Genomic DNA, 25,130 nt, shown 5'->3' on the forward strand with positions numbered 1-25,130 from the left:
TTGTGTCCCCTGAGGAAGACTTGAATCGCTGATTCTTTACGATGTTACCCATGTGGGGCTTCCCTGTTTGCTCAGACTAAAGAATCTGCCTGCAATGCAGGAGACCTGGGTTCGACCCCCTGGAGAAGGGAATGGCTACTCATTCCAGTATTTTTGCTTAGGAAATCCCATGGACAGAAGAGCCTGGTAGGCTACAGTCCATGGGTTGCAAAGAGTTACACATGACTACTATCACAATGGTTGAGGTGATATTCCCCAAACTACTAACTTTATCAAACAGACACAACATGTCAGTTACTTACAAAGACAGCACTGGACAATAGACCCATGAACCTGGAACTATGGATCCTGTGAGTATGATGACCTTCAATTTCATCTTTTTAAAGTTTATTAAGGTAAAAATAAATTTTATTGGTTTATAAAGTTCATGTGTACAACATGGATGGAATACTTGCTTTTAAAAAAAGCATTTTATATTGGAGTATAGCCAATTAACAATATTGTGACAGTTTCAGGTGGACACCAAAGAAATTCAGCCCTATGGCTATACATGGATATACATGTATGCATTCTCTCTTAAACTCCCCTCCCATCTGGGCTGCCACATAACACTGAGCAGAGTTCCCTGTGCTATAGAGTAGGTCCTTGTTGGTTATCCATTTTAAATATAGCAGTGTGTACATGTCCATCCTAATCTTGCATTTGAACCCATGTTCAATTCTTCCTTCCTTCCTTTCTTTCTTCCTCCCCCTCTCTCTTCTTTCTTTCCTTCTTTTTTTAGAGAGGGTAATTATAACTAGGATTCTCCATAGAACTGTATTGGAAAGGCAAGTTACTTAGTTCAGTTCAGTTCAGTTCAGTTCAGTCGCTCAGTTGTGTCCGACTCTTTGCGACCCCATGAATCGCAGCACGCCAGGCCTTACTTAGTACCTGACCTAATTAGGTACATAACTTTTAGAATCTGTACTGGCTTCCTGGAAAAGAAAAGCTAAAAGTTATTTTAGACACTGCAGCTATAATGACACAATGATACATGGGTCTAATGAGTAATTTTATCAAATTAATTATTTCTGAAAGGATAAATTTTTATGCTCAGGAAAAAAAAATCACTCCTGCTTTTTTATGTTTTGATCTTTGTAACTAATTTGAAAGATCGCAGTGTACCCATTTCATTTGCTCTGAGAGTCTTGCAATGGCTGCCGTCAAAAGCGATAACATTCGAATTTGACCGAAGCCTCAGTCTTTACAGTTTCTCAGCATGTCCTGTCACCCTGGGTGATTAAAGTCAGTTGGTTAAATTAGCTTTCAGAAATTTTCACCGTTTTAATATCACAGCTTCAATAAGGCAGCTGTGAGCAAGGAAGACAGCTGAGCTCTTCCAAGTCAGAAGTATCTGAATTAATCATCATCCTCCAACCACATTCCTTGATCAACGGGCAAATAATGGTTTGTACAGTGGGGAGGTATTTTTCTGGGGTTAGTAATGAATGGATGGCTTCAATTTCCCAGCAGTTAATGCCTAGCCCCTTAGAATTTGATGGAAGTTTCATGCCTGGTACAGAACTCCATTTCTAGGTAACACCCACTGAGATCTGCTCTAAGGACTTGATACTTGAGTGACGGATTCTTTGTATCCATCTACTTGGGTGAGGTCATCGATTAAGAAGCATATCTTAACATTATATATCTTAATTCTTTATGACAGTGGCTCTCCAACTTGAACATGCATCGGAATCACCCAAGCACTTATTAGAACATACACTGTTGATCCTCACACCCAGGGTTTCCCATTCAGTGGGACAGAGTCCAAGAATTTGCGTTCCTGTGTCTGTGTGTGTGATGTGGACCATTTTAAAAGTCTTTATTGGATGTATTACAATATCACTTCTATTTTATGTTTTGGTTTTTTGGGCCGTGAGGCATATAGGATCTTAGCTCCCTGACCAGGGACTCTCACCCCCTGCATGGAAAGGTGAAGTCTTAACCACTGGACCCCCAAGGAAGTCCCAAGGACTTGCATTTCTAACAAATTCCCAGGTGAAGCTGAGGCTACTGGTATGGGAGCCACACTTTGAGAATCATTGTTCTAGAGATATTGATGCTGTTTTAACTTTTAAAAATTAAGTCCCATGGGTTGAAAAGAGGACTGAGAATACAGATGCTATTGTGATGTTCTTACCTTGCTGGATTTTTTTCTTTGGCAGAAGACGAGTCTGCTGTAGAGAACCTGGTGAAAAACATCAGTTCCCCGTTTCTCCCACTGACCTCAGAGGTAGGAAGAGGCAGTATGTCTACCTGGTCTGGGCACAGCAGGTCCTATTTGCTTATAGATGTTAGGGAGAGCCCATCTTGAAAGAAATGACCATGCAGAAATATCAATGCCAAATCTTGGCTTTTTCAAATGTAAGGTCACCAGTGAAATGGTACACATAAAAGGTGAGAAACCCAGGAATGAGGGCAGATTCATTTCACAGAAAGGTCCTTGAATGTGTGAAAAGGACCCCCTCACTCTCATTTTCCTCCTTGAAGAATGGGACTGGAGGGGACCCTAGGTTCCTGGTTGGCCCTCTAAAAGTCAAGTAAGGCAAAGAGTGGTATCATTCACAGGAGAAATTCAGACTCAGAAACTATCAGTCAAACTCCTGATCCTATCACCCTAGTCTTACATCCAGAAACAAATAAAATTCTAGGGGAGCAATAGCACTGTTCTCATTCTGAGTAAATTTGAGTTTATAGATAAGTTGTCTATAGAGGGTTCCTAAGTCTCTATTTCCGGAGAGATGGTTGTGTGTATGTGTATATGTGTGTGTGTGTGTGTATTTGAGAGAGAGAAAAAAATAAACTGTATATTCCTAAAACTTGAGGATTGATAACTAGGGTTTCTCAGGTGGCTCACTGGTAAAGAATCTGCCTGCAATACAGGAAACCTGGGTTTGATCCCTGGGTCGGGAAGATCCCCTGGAGAAGGGAATGACAACCCATTCCAGTATTCTTGCCTGGAGAATTCCATCAACAGAGGAGCCTGGTGGGCTACCATCCATGGGGTTGCAAAGAGTTGGACACAGCTGAGCAGCTAACACTTTCACTCTAATAAGATGGAGAACCCTGATGGTCCGTTCTGCTTTCGGGGGCAAGTGAGATATCTTACTAACACATGAACGATGTGGGAATGTTAGAGGTCATACTGAGAAATTTGATTCAAGCTGTATCTTAGAAAAAGTTGGGGCTTGCCTGGTGGTCCAGTGGTTAAGAGTCCACCTGCCAAAGCAGGGGACATGGGTTCGGTCTCTGGTCCAAGAAGATCCCACATGCCTCAGGGCAACTAAGCCCATGTGCCACAACTATTTAGCCCATGCACCTTGGAGCTTGTGCTCCACAAGAGAAGCCACCACAATGAGAAGCCAGAACAAAGGGTAGCCCGTGCTCACTGCGACTAGAGAAAGCCCACATGCAGAAAATAAATAAAAATATTTAACTAAATAAAAGAAAAAAATCTGCTATCCCCGTGAATAACACAGGCCTGATGCTAGACAACCTGGTCCCAGTAGAGACTCTGCCACTTACCAACATTAGCTAGATAATCTTGGCCAAGTTTCCTAATGTCTGTGTGTCACCTATAAAACTGAGGCACTAATAGTACTTCTCTCCTCGCATCCCTGTTATGTTAAGTAAATGAATTAATACATGTAAACTACTTAGAGGAGTGCCAGGCACATAGAAAATGCTCTATAAGCTCTAGCTGTTATTATTTATGTCCAGATACCAAACCATCCTTCTCCTTTTGTTCTACGCTAATTCCTCATGCTAATGCCATTTAGATTGGCTAACACCCAAAATTTAGAATTCTGCCGTAATTATCTACATATGGCAGCAGGATCATTCCAGAGCCACCCTAATGACTTTGATTAGAACCAATCACCTGTGCCTATTCACACAAAAGAATGATTGGCAGGGTTTTGGAAGGACTGGGCAGTCCAATTAGACTCTTGTTGGGTATGAACCAGTTTGAGCGAATATGCCAGTCTTGCTGAAACAGATCCATTTCTGTACATTTTATACAATCCAATAGAGAAACCAGAAAAAAAGAAATAGGAGAGAAACCATTGATTCTTTCAATAAAAATGGTTGGAGCTTCTGCTGTGTTCTGAGCCGCGTGCAAGATGATGTAGATTGAGAGGTGGGCAAGCCACCCCCACTCTCAAGGAGCTCATCGTCCAGTGGGCAAAACTGATTAGAAAATCAAGTAATGCCCAAGAGACTAAGGCTGATAATAGACACTCGTGGCCTGCTGGAGGAGTGCAGAGGAATTGCCTAGAACTGCAGCGCTGATCCTGGTCTGGGTGAACTGAAATCCAAGAGGGTCCCCGTCATGCCAGCAAGGTGGGAAGGGCATTCTGAGCCATGAGGGGTACAAAAGCCCAGAGGTACAGACAACACTGAAGAAGGTGGAAGAGGTAGGGAAAGTGTCAGTCACTGAGTCATGTTCAAATCTTTGCAGACTGTAGCCTGCCAGGCTCCTCTGTCCATGGGATTCTCCAGGCAACAATACTGGAGAAGGTAGCAAGACACTAATTCTTTAGACCTCTTAAGGATGGAGGGGGGAGGATGGAAAAAGACAGGATGTCAAAGATGAAGGGACAGTGATTGATTTATCACATGCATGTGGGCTTCCCAAGTGGTGCTAGTGGTAAAGAACCCGCCTGCCAATGCAGGAGACATAAGAGACGAGGGTTCGATCCCTGGGTTGGGAAGATTCCCTGGAGGAGGGAAGGCATGGCAACCCACTCCTGTATTCTTGCCTGGAGAATCCCATGGACAGAGGAGCCTAGCGGGCTACAGTCCATGGAGTCACAGAGAGTTGGACATGACTGAAGCAACTGAGCACGCACACATGCATGTGGTGAGTCTCTGTACCACGTGCCTCTGTGGTTGTGTACATGTACAACACAGATTGCTCTGGGAGGAGAGAAGCCAAGGAATCATTAACCAACAATTGGGAATTAATTTTCTCTGCGCAGGGAATATTCTGAACGTACCGGCTTTGCTAATATCGCTGTTGGTTATCTTAGAAACAGATATGTTTCCTCGAGCTCTTCTGTGATGATAATATGCATTGTCTAGCTGGCTGGAAAGAAAATGAAGTGCCCAGCTGGTGGGAAATGGATTCTGGAGAGTGGCTGGGATGGGGAATAAGAAGCAGAATCACAGACCCACTCTGGCAGGAAACAGCTCCCAGACCAGCCCTTCTCAGCTGGGGTCACGCAGTTATAACCTGGGAAGGTGTAGACATGACTCATGTCTGCATCCCAGCCCCAGATTCTATGACTCCGGGGGTTGGTCGGGGGTTCAGCCTGGACAATGGGTGTGCATGCTGAGTTGCTTGAGTCATGTCCAACTCTTTGCAACCCAATGGACTGTAGCCCACCAGGTTCCTCTGACACGGGATTTCCCAGGCAAGAATACTGGAGTGGGTTGCCATGCCCTCCCTCCTCCCGGGGATCTTCCCAACCCAGGGATCGAACCTGTGTCTCTTATGTCTCCTGCATCAGCAGGCAGGTTCTTTACCACTAGAGCCACCTGGGATCCCCAGAGGATTCTAAGGTGTGCCCAAAGTTGAGAAGCTTAACTCTCTACCTTTATCACCTAAAGTTTGCTCCCAGACCAGCAGCAACCCCAGGGGCTTATTGGAAATGCTGTTATTACAAACCCTGCCCCAGACCCACTGGGTCAGAATCTGCATTTTAACAACATCTCCAGGTGAATCAGATGCACATGGGAGTTTATGTTGCACTGACCACAACAGGGCATCAGAATCACCTGGGAGGCTTCTCAGAGTTACAGATTTGCACTTCTGACAACGATGAGTCAAGAGGACTCGGATGCAGCCTTCTATCTGCAACTCTTTTTTTAAGCTTTGGTGAGTCTGATAAGCAAGTGGAGATGAGAACCGCTGCCCTACTCTGCAGAGAGGGTTGAACAAGGGTCCAGCACGGAAGGATCTGGGGAAGACTGCTCTTATGCAGAAAGTGGGGAACAGGTGAGGTGAAAGCTCCCCATTCTCACATAAAGGGAGCCCCTCTTTGGGAGGAGGAGCAGCCCGTAATTCAGGGATTCTGTACAAGTGCTGTCCAGCCCCTTGTAGTTGCAGAAGGAAGAGATGGGGATAATAAACAGGCCCAGAGGTTTACCTCCTTGTTGTGCTATTAAACGATTCAACGTCAGTGTGACTCTCCAGAAAGGAAAGTCTAGGGACAGAGAGCTTACATCTGCTGTGCTTATCTGTGCGTGTCTACACGTGTATGTGCAGCGCCTCCCTGGTGCCCATCCTTGGCATCCTTAGTTCTTTTAAGAAAGTCTCTCCACTGAGGAGTCCCTATGAGTGCCCCCCGGCACTGTCAGAAGGGAGAGGGCAAACAGGTGACCGGCCAGACAGAAAGAAATAAAAATGTGACTTAATCACAGGCATTTTCTCTCCTCTTCCTCTGTTGGGATGGAGTGGGAAACACTTTAGTGTCTGGGCCAGCAGGGTATTGGGACTCTGCTCCACCCTCATTCTGGTCTTCAGTGCAGATGAGGGCCCCGATACCATGCCCTGCCCAGTGAGATTCTTGCCAACAGATGTTCCAGTACCTGGCACTGGGTCAAATGCATAGAATGAATGAATGAATGGGTGGATGAATGAATGAACAAATGAATGAATGAATGGGTGGATAGATGAATGAATGAATTGTTAGCTAAGTAGATGAATGCAGAAAAAGTCTGTTATTCCTATTGCAACTAGTCTGTTCATTCAGAAGACCAAAGGAGAGCGTCTCAGAATCACCTGTGCCAGGAGCTTTCACTGATCACCCTGGAAGCTTCTAATATTTTTCTTTTCCTTATGACAGAACACCTCGCTTCTTTGGCTGAAGCGTATAATTTCCTACCTAGGACTTGAGTGGTGCCTCAACACTCACCGGCAAGAATAAGACAAGAGGTGTGAGGGTTTCCTGAGCCTGGGGTGTGGCCTTGGGGCTGCAAGGCCCCCCCCTTGCCACCCCCACCCCGATATTTCCCAGGGTCGGTGCCCCTGAGTGGCCCCAGTGGGACCTGACAAGAGGCCTCTGGGAATACCTCCAGCCCTCCTTTTTCCTCTACCTCCAGTCACCCAGGGAGGGGAGTGGATTGAGAACATATTTAGAAGATGTGTTCATTGTTGCTTTAAAAAATCTCCTCTGTAATTAGGTACTCCGGGGGTAGTCAACCACGAAAAGCCACAACCAGTGCTGTCAAGTCCCATAAAACAAAAGAGAAACCAATTAATCAAAATGAAGAAGAGGCTGGCTGAGTCTCAGCACCTGTCTGAGCCACTCACGCCTCCAACTGCCCAAATGGCAGCCTTGACTCTCAGGCAAGCCCCCCTGCACCTGGGTTTACCCAGAGCCTGTGTTGTGTTGACGCGAGGGCACTAGGTCCTTGACCACTCTCCCAAGAATCCAACTCATCAATTTTGGGGCCAGCAGATTTGTTGTATTCCCCCACTAAAACTTCCAGAATGGGCTCTTGAACCTGTCTGTGGCAAGCAAAGTAAAACAATCAGATTCTTACTCCTTTCTGCATCATAGTGGCTCCTAGGACATATCTGAATCCACAGGAAGAGATTGAGGTGCAAAGACTTGCTTGGACTCTATCCTGTGACCTGATAGCTTTTGAACTTTCTCCAGTCAAAGGTGAGTCTTAGGAGTGATGGCTAACAAACTGAGTGATTCCGGGGAGTGTGGGTTTCGGTGAGAATGCTTTATGAAGCCTCAGCTGTATTACCATAACTGCCAAGAAGCATGGTCTCTCGCGGCCACTGAGTAATCCCAAGCCACATGGGATGAGTTCTCTCTCAACCCTGCCTCTTCACGAAGGAGATGCTTCTGGGTACCAAGGACCAAAGACAGGAGGCTGTGAGGCAGTCAATCCGGGCAGAGCACCACAGTGCTCTCCACCAAGTGCAACCACCAATACTGTCTGACCCTGACCCAGCGGAAGGACCTGCCCCTTCCTGCATCTTCCAAATGATACCCCTTCTCATTGCCTAATGGGAGGGAGTCAGTCTCAACGGCCTAGCCTACAGCTTCCGCTGAGCAGTGACACACCCCAGACTAGTCACTATCTGATCGCCACTCCCCGTGCAGGAAGGACACATCTCTCTGCTCTCTGGAAGTTTGGCATGTCCCCATGGCTAACTCTGGCCAATGATGTGAGTGGGGGTCCCATGCATCACGTCAAAGTGGGAGTATTTACAACCTGTTGTGCTGTTTCTCCTGCTCCTATTCCCCTCCCATGTTAGCGGAGGAGATCAGCATTTTAACTGTATACAGTGACTCCGGGGACTTCCCTGGTGATCCAGTGGTTAAGATTCTGTGATTCCACTGCAGGGGGCATGGGTTTGATCCCTGGTCAGGGAACTAAGATCCTGCATGCCTTGAGATGCAGCCAAAAACAAATAAAAGCTCTTTTGAAAAATTATTTAAAAAAGAAGTGACTCAGAGTAAAGTAAGGGTATGTCTCCCCCCAACAGTGAATCTGGTGGGCTCAGAACACCTCTCTTAAGTGGGAGAAAGAGGTCTGGGGCAAAGGGAACAGCACTTCTGAGGACTGTGAGTCAAGCACAATATACGTTTATTAGCACTTGGAGTTGATGGGAATCAGTTAGGTAAGAAATCTCCTGCTTACAGAGCTAAACTACCAGAGGAACAGGGATCCTCTACTTAAGCCAGCCTTCCCCAACCTTTTTTGCACCAGGGACTGGTTTCATGGAACACAATTTTTCCATGAACCTAGAGGGGGTGGAGGGATGGTTTGTGGATGATTCAAGTGCATTACATTTATTATGCACTTTATGTCTATTATTATTACATCAGCTCCACCTTAGATCATCAGGCATTAGATCCCAGAGGTTGGAGACATCTGCTTTATACAGTCTTTGAGACCTCTGACTCTCTCTGGGGAGTGGTGGACTGAGACACCTGGGTCATTCTCAAGACATATTCCTTCACACCTATTTCAGATATAGCCAAGAGAGATCATGGGAAATGGGAAAACTTCTGGAGGGTGGAGCCAGGGAGCCGCAGCAAACACTGAATGAGCAAGTACCCCCTCCATCCCATCCTCCTCATCTGCCTCTCTAGGGTGATGACAGAATTCTATTGTCAATGACATAATATTTAGTCCTATATCAGTTAGAACTCATGATCACTAGCTAGGTTTTCCAGAGTCAGTGGCAAAAGCAGAAAGTAACTGTTGCATTACATACAACATAAGGCCACGTGCTACGGTTGATCAACTAAGACTTTGCTGCACGTGTGTAGCTCTATGCATTTGCCAAGATATTCCACAAACCCTCTCCATCTCTCTGTTGAGTAATACAGTCAAAAGCATCATAATCAGAGAGCCCTGGCCTTCATTCTAGCTCTGTTATTTCTAGCTGTGTGTTCAACATAACCAGAACCTGCCCAGAATTTAAATCACATTTAACGAAAGAAGATGAGATGGTTGGATGGCATCACTGACTTGATGGGCATGAGTCTGAGTAAGCTCTGGGAGTTGCTGATGGACAGGGAAGCCTGGCATGCTGCAGTCCATGGGGTTGCAAAGAGTCGGACACAACTGAGGGACTGAACTGAACGAAAGAAGAAAAAGTATCAAATCTCAGCAAATTATCTTTCTAGTCCCTGCTACAAACCTTGTGGTGAACAAGGTCAGCCTGGAAATAAAATAAACTATACGAAAGAGAGCAGAGAAGGAGATAGCAGCAAGCCTAGGAATGATCTAAAACTCCTGTCAAAATGAGAAAGTTCACCCTAGGTATGCAAACACAGGAAAAATGTCCCAGTAGGTCAGAGTACTGACTACATGCAATTCAAAGCAACAGTCTTCTGAAATATTGCATCTGGGTGAAAAGAAGGTAAAAGTTAAGGAAGAATCTTTGGAGGTTGACTGATAAAAAGAACAACCACAGCAAGGGGAAATGGGGCCCTTTAAGACAAAAGAAAACAAAAATGTCTAAGGACATTCATCTCCTTCCTAGTAATAATAATAACATCTGTTCGATGAACTGTATTTTCTATACTAGTAGAAAAGATACCATTAAGATAGGAATCTGATCACTTCCACCAGTCATAAAATAGATAAGAGACTTCCCTGGTGGGCCAATGGTTAAGAATCCACCTTGAAATGCAGAAGACTCGGGTTCTATCCCTGGTCAGGGAACTAAGATCCCACATGCCTTGGAGCAGTTGAGCCTGCATGCCGCAACTAAGACCCAGTACAGCCAAACAGATAAAGAAAACAGATAGAAGGAATAGGAATAAACACATAGGAATCTACCATTAAAAAACATAAAATGAGACTTCAAACACCCCTGCTAATAACAATTTTCTTCCAATCCTGCACAAAACTAAACATGAAGCAAAAGAAAACTGAACACGACACTCTGAACTGAGTTAGATTTAAAAACACATTTGTGGTTATTTAAAAAAAAAAAAACACCTTGAAACAGAACTTCAAAACATTAAAAACAAGTGGCAAAAGGGAGACAGAAATTTAGAGAGAATTCACTGAACACAGGAAAGATGTGAAAGAAAAAGACACAATGAAGACTAAAGTACAAGATGCCTAGGAAAGAAGAGAGCCAAAACAAAACTTATTAAAGGCATGGATGAAAAAGGCAAGAGGCAAACAAGAGACTAGAAATGAACTAGTAAAAGCAAAACAAGTCATATAGAATGTGGTGGCACTGGAAGACAGGAAAGAAAAAACAGCGTCCCTATATTTAGAGCCCATTCAAGAGAAAAACAAAACCGTGGAAGATAACTAATATACAAAAATATAATTCAACCAAACTTTCTTTAAATTAAAAGAAGGTTGGATGGTACCGATCAAGACAGTCCAACAGGTACCTGGAAAATGTGCTCAGCATGATCATCTGTGATGTCCTTGTAGAACTTATAGACTTCAAAAATAAAAAATTATCAAGGCTTTCAAGAGAAAAGATAGCTTACAAAATCAGAAGAATAAACTGTCAGGCTTCAAAAAACATCAGGTTTCTCAAAAAAAAAAAAAAATACCATACAGAGCAAGGCAACCCTGGAACAGCATTTCCAAAAATCTCAAGAAAATAAAGGGCATCTTGCAGAAAAGTTTACGGGGAGGCAGAGGCAGGCGCAGAGAAGCACAGCGATTCTCCCGAAGATCACATTTTGCCTGCAACAGCATCTCAGGGCTCCCCACCCCCAGGTTAGTGCTGTTTCAATCCATTCACTCATTCATTCACTTGTATATTGGCAAAAATCCACCAATCTTAAAGACAGAAGAGGAGAAAGGAGGAGGGGAGGGGGAGGGATAGTGATCATCAGCTAGAATTTGGAACTCAGTCTGTATCTATCCTGTGCCTGGGAGGACTCAGGACTCTGCCTCCCTAACCTTTCTGGTTTCCTTTCCTGCCATGCCATCACAGGTGTGCTATGACCCTATCACTTTCCTGCACTCCCATGGAGGTGAGCTATGGCCCCTGAACCCCTCTGTGGCATCGTCACCCACCATCACACTGGCATTTTTACATCCATGCCTTTGTTCCAGAGGCACCCCCACCCTCCACTCCGAAGTGTCCACCCTGTCCCAGTCTTGGCTCACATTCTTCTGGCCCTGCAAGGACCATCTCCACTCCTGTCTCTAACAGGTGGCCCTTTAGGACTCCTTCATTCAGAGGCAATGGTTACCTCTTTTAAACCCCTTCTGCTTTTCTCAGGATCAGGAGGTCCCTTTGCCTCATCCTCAAAACTCAGGTGTGTGCATGCGTGCTCAGTTGCTCATTGGTATCCGACTCTTTGCGACCTCATGGACTGTAGCCCTCTAAGCTACTCTGTCCATAGTATTCTCCAGGCAAGAATAGTGGAGTGGATTGCCATTTCCTCCTCCAGGGAATCTTCCTGACCTAGGGATCGAATCCCAGTCTCCTGCATTGCAGGCAGATTCTTTACCAATGAGCCGCCTGGGAAAGCCCTAATTAGCAGTCCTCAAGTTTTAGGAATATACAATTGCCGTGAAGTCCTGATAGCTGTTGATTGAGAAGCATCCTCTCCTGGTGACAGACTCCAGCTGGCAGAGATAGTGTTGCCACCACCTTTCCAGGACTGGATGGCCCAACAGCTTAGCTGTCAGGATCCCTAAGACTCTTGGCAGTGAGCAGCAGAGAGGGAGGAAAGCCACTGCCAAGGGCTGGCTCCTGGGAAGGGGAGATTCCTAACTTGGATGACCAGTCAGTGCCAAGACCAGTGCCAGGAAGAGACTGTACTGGCCTGGGGTCATCTTGAGCTATGGGTCATGGAAAGAGAAACCTTGGATCTGGCACCAGCAGGAGACTGAAAAATAAGAACAGAGCCCAGAGCTGCAAGACCTCTGGCTGGGCCAGCTGGCCTCTGCGAACAAAGAACTTGATCTTTCCTCTTTCTCTCAAGGTCACTCAGTCGTGTCCTACTCTTTGCAACCCCATGGACTGTAGCCTGCCAGCTCCTCTGTACATGGAATTCTCCAGGCAAGAATACTGAAGTAGGTAGCTATTCCCTTCTCTAGGGGATCTTCCCGAGTCAGGGATTGAACCTGAGTCTCCCGCATTATAGGCAGATACTTTACTGTCTGAGCCACCGGAGAAGCCCCCTTGACCTTCTACCTTCTAATGAGGTTGAAAGAGACCATTGAGAGTCAGGGTGCTAAAGGCATCCTGTATGCCTCCTCCTCCTCTTGTTTGAGCAGAAAAAGAGTCAGGCTGGCAGACGCCAAGGAGTGAGGGATGTTTCCTTGAACCCAGTGTACCAGTGAGACTTCTCTCTTGCCCCACTGGCGGAAACTAAGACCTAGCTATACCTGGGTTACTTCTCCCTGGAGAAGAACACCCTACAGGTAAGAGATGAAACTTCCCAAGGCAAGATTTACAGTGCATCCTTCTCCTTGGTTCTGTAACATCTCCCCTCTCCTTACATCAGCCCAGCAGACTGTCCCAGTGGACTGGCCATGCATCCTACGTGGGCCAACTGTAGTGCCCACAAACAAGCATTAAACACAGACATGTAAGGTCCAGGACTCAACCAATGGCCTGATGGATGGGAATTTTTCTCTGTGTCACCATTTACCAAGTTAGTTTGAATTGGTGATACTTTCAACCTAAGAACTGCTCTGGTGAAAGTAGTGAAAGTGTTAGTTGCTCAGTCATATCCAACCCTCTGCGACCCCACAGAACGTAGCCTGCCAGGCTATCTCTGTCCATGGGATTCTCCAGGCCAGAATACTGGAGTGGGTTGCCATTACCTTCTCCAGGGGATCTTCCCAACCCAGAGATCAGACCCAGATCTCCTGTACTGCAGACGGATTCTTTACCATCTGAGCCACCAGGGAAGCCCAGAGCTGCCCTGAAAAGAATTGAAAACTTGTGGATTGACATCTTGATGCCTTGAGTGAGTCTCTCAGTGGTAAACTGGGCAGTCCCACCTCAGAGGTGGACTTGTGGGCAGCTCAGGAAGTGGGCCCAGGGCACCGTGCTTCTCAGATTGATTTGCAAGGCTTTAAGTGCTGCTAAAAGTAGTCTCAGTGGAGAGGGAGTCCTGGGCCACACTGAGGAGGGACATAGAGCCATTACTTCTTCCTGGAGAGTCAGGGGTGTGCCTGTCAGTAAGACTAACACGGAAAAGACGGTTCTGTGGAAAAGCTGCCTTTGGGCAAAATGCCTAAGTTTGCAAGTGGAAGTGGTCCATAGAGCAGCTCTCAGAGGGACCACCCTGGGTTTTGCATTGTCTTATTTTCTTTTCTTCTGTTTGAACAGCAGTTACATTACAAAAGGGATTCACTGGGTGAGTGCCGAATTCAACATTCATGCAGATCCATCCTTGCTTCTGATGCAATCAATTCTGACCAATTAGCCACCAGGCGAGGTTGGCTCAATTCTAACAAAACACGGCAGGACACTGATGCTATGCATTTATTTCCCGGAGTGTGAGGCTGAGAGGTGGTCTGTGTTGGCTGACCTGAAGCGAGCACAGTATCGCTGAGTAAAGCTGAGCACACGGAGGCCTGGTTCTCAAGTGTTCAGCGGTTAATCAGGAGTCAGCAGGCAGAGGAAACCGAGAGAGTGGGTCAGAACCATCAGTAGGCAGCTTAGAGCTTAGTTGCCCTCAGCCCAGAATTCCAGAGGTTCTCTGGCCTCCTCCCACTCATCCTGGATCCCCCAGCCTATGGAGAGGCACAGGATAGAACACTCCCAGGTGGTGCTGGCTTCTCAGAGGCCGATCTCCGGCAAGCCGGGCCCGCCTTCATTCTCTCTCTCTCTCACTGTAGTTCCCAGCTCACTGTTGCCATGGTGACCGGACGCCTTCTGAGCGCTGGGGTCCAGCCCTCAAACACCTTGGTGTAGTCAAGCTCACTTGCTCCCCTGGCTCCCCAGAGTGTGGAAATATCTAAGCTGGATTTCTGGAGCCAAATGGCACGGGGGTCTCCTTGCCACAATCCACAGGGTGGTCAGATCCTGGTGTGGGAGTGGTGGTCTCTGGTTCGGCAGAGGCCTATGCACCTGTTCTGTCATTTCTAGAAGAGCAGATCTAACTTCAGACCTTGTGTTACAGGCGACCATGGCAGCACTCAAATGGGCTGGTGGGAGGGGTGAGCATGGGCCCATGAATGCCTGGGGTGCAGGCCAGCAGCGGGGCTCAGACCAGGGCTGGGGGCAGACAACCCAGCAGAACAGTGGTGGGGGTGGAAGACCACAAAGCCCACCCGGAACCAGAGAGCCGAAGCAGGACTCTTGCAGTTGACCCGCCGCTTCATTCAGTCACCCACCCCCACTGTTATCCCTCAGACCTTGTCATCGCCAGAAGCTCACACCTCCCGTGCCCTGTCCCCACCCATCACACTGTTCAAAAGGCTCTGGTCCTCGCTTCCCTGCCCTGATGTTTTGGCCCTGGTAGACATTTTACCCAGACTCCTTACTGGCTGACACCTGTGCTTTGTGAGTGTTAGAGCCCATCTCTGGCCTTGTTCTCTTCTTGGGGAGTGGGTACCACTGGCCCAGCCTCTAGAATTCCCCCCGAACCCCTTGCTCCCGGCCACTGTTGCTCCTCTTCCTCCTTGGATTTGGGGGTTGAGCAGCTGGGATGCCACCTCTGCCACTGCCCTCCTTGCTGAGCCCCCCAAAACTGGCATCAGGCTGGTCACTTCTCCAGCTTTGATCTCAGCACTGGCTCCAACGCTCCCCCCTCCTTTCATAGCATTTACAAGCCCCACCTTATTCTCTGCCTCAGACCCCATGGAGAGTGTGCTGGGTGGCAGGAATGGCCACTCCCAGCCTAGTCCCAGGGAATGCCATCTAGACAGAATGAAGCAATCCATCCAGGGTCTTTCCATGGGTCTGGGATGCTCCCCACAGGGCTCTGGCCTTGTCTCCATCTTGTTGAGGGGGATCCGAAGGCTTCTGAGGCTGTGTGGGTACCAGTGCCAGGCAGTAGCATCCTCATCTCACTTCTCTGAGCTCTAGAGATGGGTGTGGAAGATGCTCTGAAACCAGACAGGCTGTGCCTGCTCACACATCCTCACGAAGGGTGACCAACTGACCTCATCTGCCCTGGACGGAGGGGTTTCTTAGGACACAGGCCTTTCTGAGCTAAAACTGGAACAGCCCTGGGCAAACTGGGATGGCTGGTCACCCTAATACACTGGATGACCCTGCTTCCTGCATCACTGAGCAGGGATCACATATGCCCACCTGCGTGCATCTGTGACTGAATACCCCGCTTGAAGTCTGTGACTCTGGGCGGATTTTGCTCCTAGACAAGGCCAGCCCCTCCCCTGCCGGGTGACAGATGCCACTTGTTCTCACCTATTAAAGATGTCACTTTTGAAATACATCCCTCCCACTCTGGCGTAATCGATTTGCCCTTCGTTACTGGACCATTCCTATCAGCATACGAATATCACATATACTGTGATTTCCCACATCAAAAAAAAAAAAAAAAAAAGACTCTCTTTATATCACACTCCTTTCTAGCTTCCTCCCTCATTCTCCACTCCCCTTCACTTTAGAATTCTGGAGAGTTGTCTGTACCTGCAATCTCCTTTTCCTCTTCACCCTTTTTTAAATAATAAAAGATTATTTTCACAATCTTTTTCAACTTTTATTAGGGAACATTTCAAACATCTCCCCGAATAGTGAGATGAGCGTAATGAACCCTCATCTTCTCATCACTCAGTCTGCTCAGATTTTGTAGCAGCACAACGCAGGCATCAGTCATTCTCTCTTGCATCCATCAGTTGGAAGGGCTTCCCCAAATCACCCCTGCCAAGCTCACAGTGACCTCCACGCTGTGGGTCACACTGTGGTCACTTCTCAGGCTTCATCTCCTCTGATATCTCACACCTTATCACAGCTGATGACTCTCTCCCAGAAACACGGATTTTTTTTTTTCCCCCACTTGATTTTCAAGACACCACCCAGCCCTGTTTTTCTTGCTTCCTGGCTGCCCGCTCTTGACTGGTCTCCTCTGCTGGTCCCTCCTCACCTCCCCACCCTCATCTCTTTCCCGGACCCTCTGCTCCCCTTGGAAGCCTCGCTCACCCTGGGGAACCCATGTCACCCAGTGTCTGGCTTCTTGTACCAGAAATTCCCACAGTTACATACTCAGCCAGAACATCTCTCCTGAACTTGTCCACAGGGTTGATTAAGAAGCCTCTAAAACTTAATATGAAGCCAGACTGAATTCACATCAGCCCCAGCCTCTGTCAAGACCCCGGTCCTCCCACTGACATCATCTTCCTAATGCCTCAGATCACAAGTGTGTTTTTCATTCCACCTGGAGTGGCAACCAGATTCCCAAGTGGTCCCCAGGCCCTGGGTGGTCCAGCCCCGCTCTGACCTCACCCCCTCCTGCCCACAGCCCCGTCCCATCTGCTCCAGCCTCACAGCTGTCCCTGTGCCAGCTGGTAGGATGGGGGCAGTGGGCAGCTGTTCCCTCCACCTGGGAGACCCTTCCCCCAAATTCCAGAGGACTCGACCTTTCACCTCCTTTGGTCTTTGCTCAAATGCCACTTTTATTCTCGAGCATCTGGATGTTCTTTTCAACAACGGCAGCTCCTCCTGCATTCCCTGCCTAATTTTGCCCCATAGCTTTTAACTCCCTGACATGCTTCGTAGATGTACTCCTTTATGTCTGTTATCTCTCTCTGGCATGTAAGTCTATCAGCTGCATCCTCAGGCCTAGAGGAGTGGCTGGCATGCAGGTGCTCAGCTTACGTGCCGACCTGGGCAGCAGTGCCTGCCTCCTCCAAAGGGGACTCACTTTGAGGCTCCTATCTGTCAGCAAAGAATCTATCTGTCCGTCTTTCTTTTACACACACACACACACACACACACACACACACACACACACACACGGGTAGAAAGGACCGAGGACAGTGCCGGTCAGCACAGGTGTACCTGCTGTCACTGCCACTCAGAAGGACTCTAGGCCTGGTGTGGCCTGGGCTACCTTGGTGAAGGTCATAGTAATACAGTATGGTCACGTGGGGCTTTTGGAAAAGAGTCTTCAGGCTCTCTCCTGCAGACTCAAAAAGAACCACCCTGTTTGAGATCTTTAACCAAACTGCCCAAACAGCAGAAGGTCTCCATAGGTGTGTTCATTGAGACAGACTGAAAAATTATCTAAAAAGGCTGAGCTTCCTCTCTGGAAGGATAGATCCTACTCATCTGGAGTAAGTGCTCCAACTCCTGATTTGTCTTTTTTAAAAAAAAAAAAATTAAAAGTATATATGAAGTATGCCATAAATACGTATTACATACTTTATATATATTACCATTTTAAATTGACTTACAGTGTGGTCTCAGTTTCTGACCCATCTTCTTTTTATGGCTTCCTCTATTGCAACATGTGTCTTCTATGAAAGAGCCATTGCTCATCAAGTGCTCACGACGTGTGGGTCTCACTGACCCACCACCCACATGCCACCTCAGCCCCTCCATCCTCACAAGGCAGGATGCCTGGGGCTTGAGCAGCATCTTTGGAAGCAGGTATGAATGTAACCTCACGAGACACCCCGAGCCAGAAGCACCCAATTGAGCTGCTCCCCAATTCCTGACCTACAGAAACTATGTGAAATAAGAAATGTTTATTACGGGTTGAAAATGCTCCCTTCTAATTTCTTTCAGAGTGATGGGTATTTATCCCAAAGCCGATGACACGGAGGTCACACATTCCAGCCTTGAGTTGATATGAGTGTGTCTAGGATGTCTAGGATTGTGTCTTTTACCGGAAAACCCCTTCCCAAGTCATCTGTTCCCAATTTGATTCTGCAACTCTCAGCAGCCACAAATGCCACCTGAATCCTCAATAAACTTTATTTAGACACAAAGAGACACAACAGAAAATACATACACAGATACAGATTTTTTTTTTCTCTATAGGATGAACAAACATCACATAGGGAATTTAAAAACTGGGGGCACGGAATGTAAGAAAAAAAAATTGCAAAGTTCCTTGTTCACTCACACTTGGAACAAACACATATTTCAGAGGAAGACAGGGATACACCATCCCTACAACAGAATTCACAGTTGTCTATCACAGTACACAGGTGTTAGGAAGGTAATCAAAGGGCTGGGGATCCAGTTACTCTTGGTATGACAGGATGCTCACAAGACTAGTAGAACTCTGTTGAAACAAAAGACAGGATCGAGGATGCCACACCCCCTGCACAGATGCTCTGCAAGCTGTCGGCTAGGTCATAAAGCAGCTCAGCAGAAATGCCACGTTAGGGTTCAGCTTGCGGCTGGAAGGTCTGTGTAACCTCCACCTTCGTGTTCCCATCACGGAGAGTTTACATAGACACACTTAGGACGCTGAAACTCTCGACATGCATGCCGGCTTCAACACCCCCCAGGACAGAACATTGACATCGATGTATTAAATGTGGCTTTCAAACGGAAGAGGAATAATAGCCAAGAGGAGAAGGAACACTTTGCATCCGTCAGCAGTGTTTCCCGCCATGCCGCCTGTGGTCCCCTCCCGTGGGGAGCCACGGGCATCTGTGTCCTGCTCCACGCCATGGGCGGGGCAGGACGCATGCCTCTTGGGAGTCTATTATTGCCTTCTAAAGTCACACCTGTGAAGCCACGCATGTCATCAGGGTAAGCAGCCATGGAACCACCCCACTTATCCTGTCCCGGACCAGCCTCTGGCCTCCACACCATCTTCGCCTTTCAGATCGGGGTTCCCTAGGCAACCTCTGTATTTTAGTAAAAAATGGTTTCCACTGTACCCTTCGTGTGTCCTCTTCCTAATGTGACAAATCCAGATGAGATGAAGTTATGGAGATCAGGTCCTCCACTTCGGTAAACATCCTTCCCATAATGTCCTGCAAGAAGACGGGGCAGAATTACCTGGCGCATCCATGACACCAACAAGAAGACAAATGCTGCCATTCCAGTTCACTCAACAATGGCAGTGAACTTAATTTTAAATCAGCAGCTAAGTCAGAAGGTAGAAGCAATCAAGGAAGATATATATATATAATATTTTTTAATAAATTTATATATAATATATATTATAAATATATAAAGCATATATGAAGTATGCCATATATAATATATATATTACATACTCTATATATTGAAATTTTAAATATATACACATATATATTGTGTATATATATATATATATATATATATACACACACACACACACACATGCACACACATATAACTGCAACAAAGAAGAAAGTTCTGGGAAGCTTATGTTGAAAGCAGAGGTGGGGGAAGGGCTGGACTTTGGCATTTCTGACTGAGCATATCAGGACTTCAGTCTGAACTGAACTTGTCCTACCATCCTTTGCTTTGTCCCAGCTTCCTTCTTTCTTTTTCTTGTCTTATTCCTTTGGTTTCTTTCTTCCTGAAGCATAGAAATATGGATCTGATCGAAATGCTCTGTGTGTGTGTGTATGTTTATGAATCATACCTCATCCTATGAACTACAGCCTTGTGGCTTAGGAGAAATCCAACGTCACCGAGGCTGACAAGGAGGGCGATGGCTCTGAAACACTGGGAAAATATTTATGTGCTTTTCTCTTTCAACTTTCTGCAGTAAGATTTTATCCCTCGTCAGCCTCCTCTCTCCATCTACCTGTGGGGTTGGGGTGAAGAAAAGTCTTAGACCCTGGGAGAAGACATGCAAAGAGAAAAATAGTTACTGTTGTGCTTCCGACATTTGATGTAGGATTTCACAGTACCCCTGAAGTACAGGCATTATAAAGAAAGACAGACCTCTCTAAATGCCATCTTGAAGTATGTACATGTGAAAGTGGAGAAAGCCACATATATGTCATGTTGCCACAAGAGCATGTTAAAAACTGTACTTAACAATTAAACACTGAGAAGACTACCTAACATGTAAAGTTCAGTAAAAAAGTGGAAGAAAATACTATAGTAAGTATGACCACAATTCTGTAAAAAATGCAAACCAGTGTAGTTTAAAACAACAACAACAAAAAAAACAAGATTGAAAGAAAACACACTGATACTGACTACCACCTTCAGATAGTTGGAACATGAGTTTTATTTCTTCTCTCCTTTCAGCTTTTCTGTACCTTCCAAGTTTTTTCCTATAATGAGCATGTCATTTTTATAATATAAATAGGTGAGAGATACATTTCTAATGGAAAACTGTACGATAAATGTAGATAAACTAAATCACATTTTTTCTTAGCGATGCATCCTCTGCATTAGATATCAAAAAATGGGTGCATGTTGTATTCATCCAGAAGCTTTTAAGAATACAGATGTCCTAACACTGCTCCAGGGATTCTGATTCAATTGATCAGGAGGTTTTGTTTTGTTTTGTTTTTAAGGAGGTCTCCAGGTGGTTCTCATGGTGGCTCATACGATAAAGAATCTGTCTGCAATGTGGGAGGCCCAGGTTTGATCCCTGGGTTGGGAAGATCCCCTGGAGAAGGGAATGGCAACCCACTCCAGTATTCTTGCCTGGAGAATCCCCATGGACAGAGGAGCCTGGCGGGCTACAGTCCATGGGGTTGCAAAGAGTTGGACATGGCTGAGTGACTAACATTTTCACACAGGAAAAAAGAACCACTGCCCTAGAGTAAATGTATTAACAACCAAAGTTCAGTTTGCTCATGTGGGGGCAATGAGCATTTGCTGGAGTCCTCGTGGGTGCCTTGCTCCACCCTCTATTTAGGTCCTGGACTCCAGCATCCTTCCTCTGAAGAGTGGAGTCTGGCTGGACCAGTTTCTTCCTTCTCCCAGATCAGAAGGTCTCAACCCTGAGTGTGCATCAGAAAAAACAGGAGGGCAGGTTAAAGCCTGCTGGGCCCCACGCCCAGAATTTCTGAGTCAGTTGGTCTGGGATGGGCCGCAAGAGCTTGCATTTCTATCCCGTCACCCTGATGATACTGCTGCTGCTGAGTCCAAGGTTCAGACTCTGAGATCCGTAATCCAAGTGTATCAGGAATATAAAAGAATTTTACTACTGTCTCCCATACGTCCTCCACTCTGGAATAAATACCTCCTTCCTTGGGGCACACAGCTTTCCACGAGGAACTTTCTGGCTGTAAAAGACTGTAGTCACAACCCAGAATTTTATAGAAAAGAATTATTGGAGCTGAACTAAGAGGCTTCTGCCCGTATCCCAAGCCATGTCACGACTCCAGAAACCCAACTCTCATCCCAGAAAAACGCAACTTCATTGAGGGATGAAGGAGAGAAGGACAAGGGAGTGTGAAGGGGTACAGTACAAGCCCGAAGGAGAGGGGGACCCTTGTCCTGTAACAAGTTACTTCCCCCCACTGACCGTCCCAACAACAGAAGAGTAAGAAATGGAAGTAGCAATTCCAAACCCTCATAAATTTGGACCTCATTAATTCAGAACCTCTGATACATCCTGCAGAGTTTGGTTTATTTTTGTGCTCCTTATAAATAAGATTTTTGACAAATCAATACTGAGAGAGATGGCACATAAAACAGTACCTTTGCTACTTGAAATCATTCTTATCTGTCAGCTGGAACAAGGTCCCTCAGGGCTAAATGCTGCTTACTGCTTTGGGGCTGAGCTTGAATGAAAGCCAACTCAATCATCCGATCCCTACTGTTGACCAGACAGAGGGACAGAACCTCTAAAAACATGGTTTCATCTGTGTGACACAACAGCAAACATTCTGTAGCATTATGCAGTTTACAAAGATCATTCATACACAATTTTCTTCAAGTTTTAATCATTACTGCATTGTAAGTTCTCTATTATTAAAATATTATTCTTCCATTTTATTGGTAGAAAAACTGAGGCCAAGGGTGGGAAGTTGGAAGATGACTGAGCCATCACTAGCATCCTGGTCTTTTTTTTTTTTTTTTTTACTTTTTATTTTGTATTGGACTATAGCCAATTAACAATGTTGTGATAGTTTCAGGTGAACAGTGAAGGGATTCAGCCACACATATGCATGTATCCATTCTCCCCTAAACTCCCCTCCCATTCAGGCTGCCACATAATATTGAGCAGAGTTCCTTGTGCTATACAGTAGATCCTTACTGGTTATCCATTTAAAATATACCAGTGTGTACATGACCATCTCAAACTCCCTAATTATCTGTCCCCCCCAACCTTACCCCCTGGTAAGCATAAACTCATTCTCTAAGTCTGTGAGTCTGTTTTGTAAATAAGTTCATTTGTATCATTTCTTTTTAGATTTTCCACATAGCATCCTGGTCTTCTGAGTCCAAACCCCTTGTCAGTTCTCTCTTGCACATCTGGCTTCATTTCCTCCTCACAAGAGCCCTGTGTAACAATGGTCAGTTTTCTAAGTTCATGGAGCTAGGCAGTGGTAGACCCTGGATCCCAACCAGGTCTACCCATCTCTACATCCACAATCTTTCTGTAGCCCTCTCCAAGCCAGCTCACCCCTCAGTCTGAACAAGTGTAGATGTGACTCTTCTCTGAGACTTGAGCCAGGACCCAGGGGAATCGCTTCTCTTCTCTGCCGCCTTGACCCCAAGTCCATGCCCTCCTGCTGGATATCAAGGTAGAAGGCCACAGCAGCACAAATTTTGCCCAAGTTGCAGTTCCGGAGAAATGGCCCTATACCCAGCAGAGCTCCAAGCAGAGGCTAGGGGGCGCTCTGTGAGCACACTCAAAGTAGTGTGGATACACACCCACGTGTCAACACCACACACACACAGCCCCCAATCAGGTCCCACAAAGGTGGGGCTTCCCTGGTGGTCAGTGGTTGAGAATTCACCTGCCAAGGCAGCGGACACAGATTGGATCCCTGGTCCAGAAAGATGCCACTTTCCTCCAGGCAGCTAAGCCCGTGCACCACAACTACTGAAGCTCGCACACCCCCCAACCTGTGCTCAGCAAGAGGAGCCCCCACAATGAGAGAAAGCCTACAAGCAGCAACAAAGACTCAGCATAGCCAAAGTAAATAATCATATATATTTTTTTTTTCTTTTTTTTTTTTTTTAAGAAAGCAGCTTTGAGTAAACAAAGTTTCTCTGTAAAAGAGATGTGCTATAAAAAATAGGAGGAGGAAAATGAGGTAATATCTGAATGATGACTTCAATAAAATTTATGAGAATTTTGCATTGGTTAAATTCCACCCACAGCTATGGGAGTGAAACAAAGTGACCTAGACAGTTTGCCTGAGTTGTAAATACAGACAAGAGTATGGATACTGAAGAAATTGGTGAAGTCAATTCCAATGAGAGAGACGCACTGGGTACTCAGTGGGGAAGGACAGAGAGACGAGACAGACAGGAGAAAAGATGAGAAAAAAAAAGGATAACTCTAGAAGTTACTATCTATTTAAAATAAGATGCCCAGGAGAGAAACAGAAGGGATGATTCAGAAGCAATAATTAAAAGTTAATAGACTTTTTTTGAGCAGATAGAAGACTTTAATCTTTAGTCAAATATCAGACATATATTAGAAGGATCGATATCTAGATATATACACTAGTGAAATGCCATTTAGAAAAAAAGGAGGAAATGCAAACCAACTTCATAAAACACTAAACCCACAGAAAGTGAAGCAACCTTTTAAAGACTTTTGAGACTATTATTTCAGTAGACAGGAGAGGATGGAGGAGAGACAAAATGGATGAAGGAGATGGAGAAGCACAAACTTCCAGTTATAAAATAAATAAATCATGGGGGTATATAGTTCAGCCTGGGGAATGTAGTCAACAATATTGTATTATGTTTGCATGGTGACAGATGGTAACTAGGCTTACTATAACGATCATTTTGCAGTGTATTATATACAAATGTCAAATACTAATATAATTTTGTATATCAATTATACCTTAATAAAAAAAATTCAAGAAGTGTTTTTTCTTGTTTTGTTGAGTTTGGTTTCTTTGTCTATATCTGTTTCTGGTTAAATCACCTAAAAGCAAAAGTACACTACTTTTTGTTGAACAATTTGAGACTTCTGTATTAACCAGTAATGAAAATAAAATCTGTGCTCATTCATAAACCAGAAAGAGTTAAACTATGATACTTCAAAAGCAATCATGAAACTATAAGTCAATGGGTAGAAACGTATGTTTATATTAATATCCAGAATACACAAATAACTTCAAATTAATAAGAAAGTAAAACAACTCAGTAGGAAAAAAAAAAAAAAACAGGCCAAAGAGATGAAAAGGGAAGTCACAGAAGAGAAAATCTGAAGGTCCAACACTCATAAAGTGGTGTTCCATTTCAAAAGAAATCAGGGGAATTCAAATTAAAACCATAATGAGGTAACATTTCGCACCCAGTAGACCGGCAAAAATAAAAATTCCTGGGACTCTGGGCATGTAGAGGCAGAAACAAGAACTCTTGCACACTTCTGGTGGGTTTGTAAACTGGTGCAAATGCTTTGGAAGGAACCCTGGTGATGGCTAATAAAGATGATGATAGACGTACCACAGAACAGGCAATTTCACCTTCAGGTCTCTGCCTGAGATAAATCCTCAAATGTGCGCATAAGGAGATACATGCAAGGATGTTCATGAGCAATATTGTTTCTAATAAAGATAAACTGGGGAAAGAACTCTTGGGATAAATCAAGGTATATTCA

The 25,130-nt window shown here is 45.5% G+C and overlaps 1 protein-coding gene across 3 annotated transcripts in view; it reads right to left on the bottom strand.

Annotated features, from left to right (window-relative positions):
- SHISA6 (shisa family member 6) overlaps positions 1–25,130 on the bottom strand; it is a 262,399-nt gene that overhangs the window by 117,892 nt on the left and 119,377 nt on the right. For 2 of the 3 annotated variants that reach the window (XM_081580729.1, XM_081580728.1), the window contains exon 3: positions 19,321–19,416. The exons of the other annotated variant lie outside the window; for it this stretch is intronic. In XM_081580729.1, coding sequence (XP_081436855.1) covers positions 19,321–19,416 — 96 coding nt within the window. The remainder of the gene's footprint in view (positions 1–19,320; positions 19,417–25,130) is intronic. 3 annotated transcript variants of the gene reach the window in all.

This window comes from Giraffa tippelskirchi, chromosome 3, assembly GCF_054371585.1.
Source record: "Giraffa tippelskirchi isolate mGirTip1 chromosome 3, T2T-mGirTip1v1.2.pri, whole genome shotgun sequence".
NCBI lineage: Eukaryota > Metazoa > Chordata > Mammalia > Artiodactyla > Giraffidae > Giraffa > Giraffa tippelskirchi.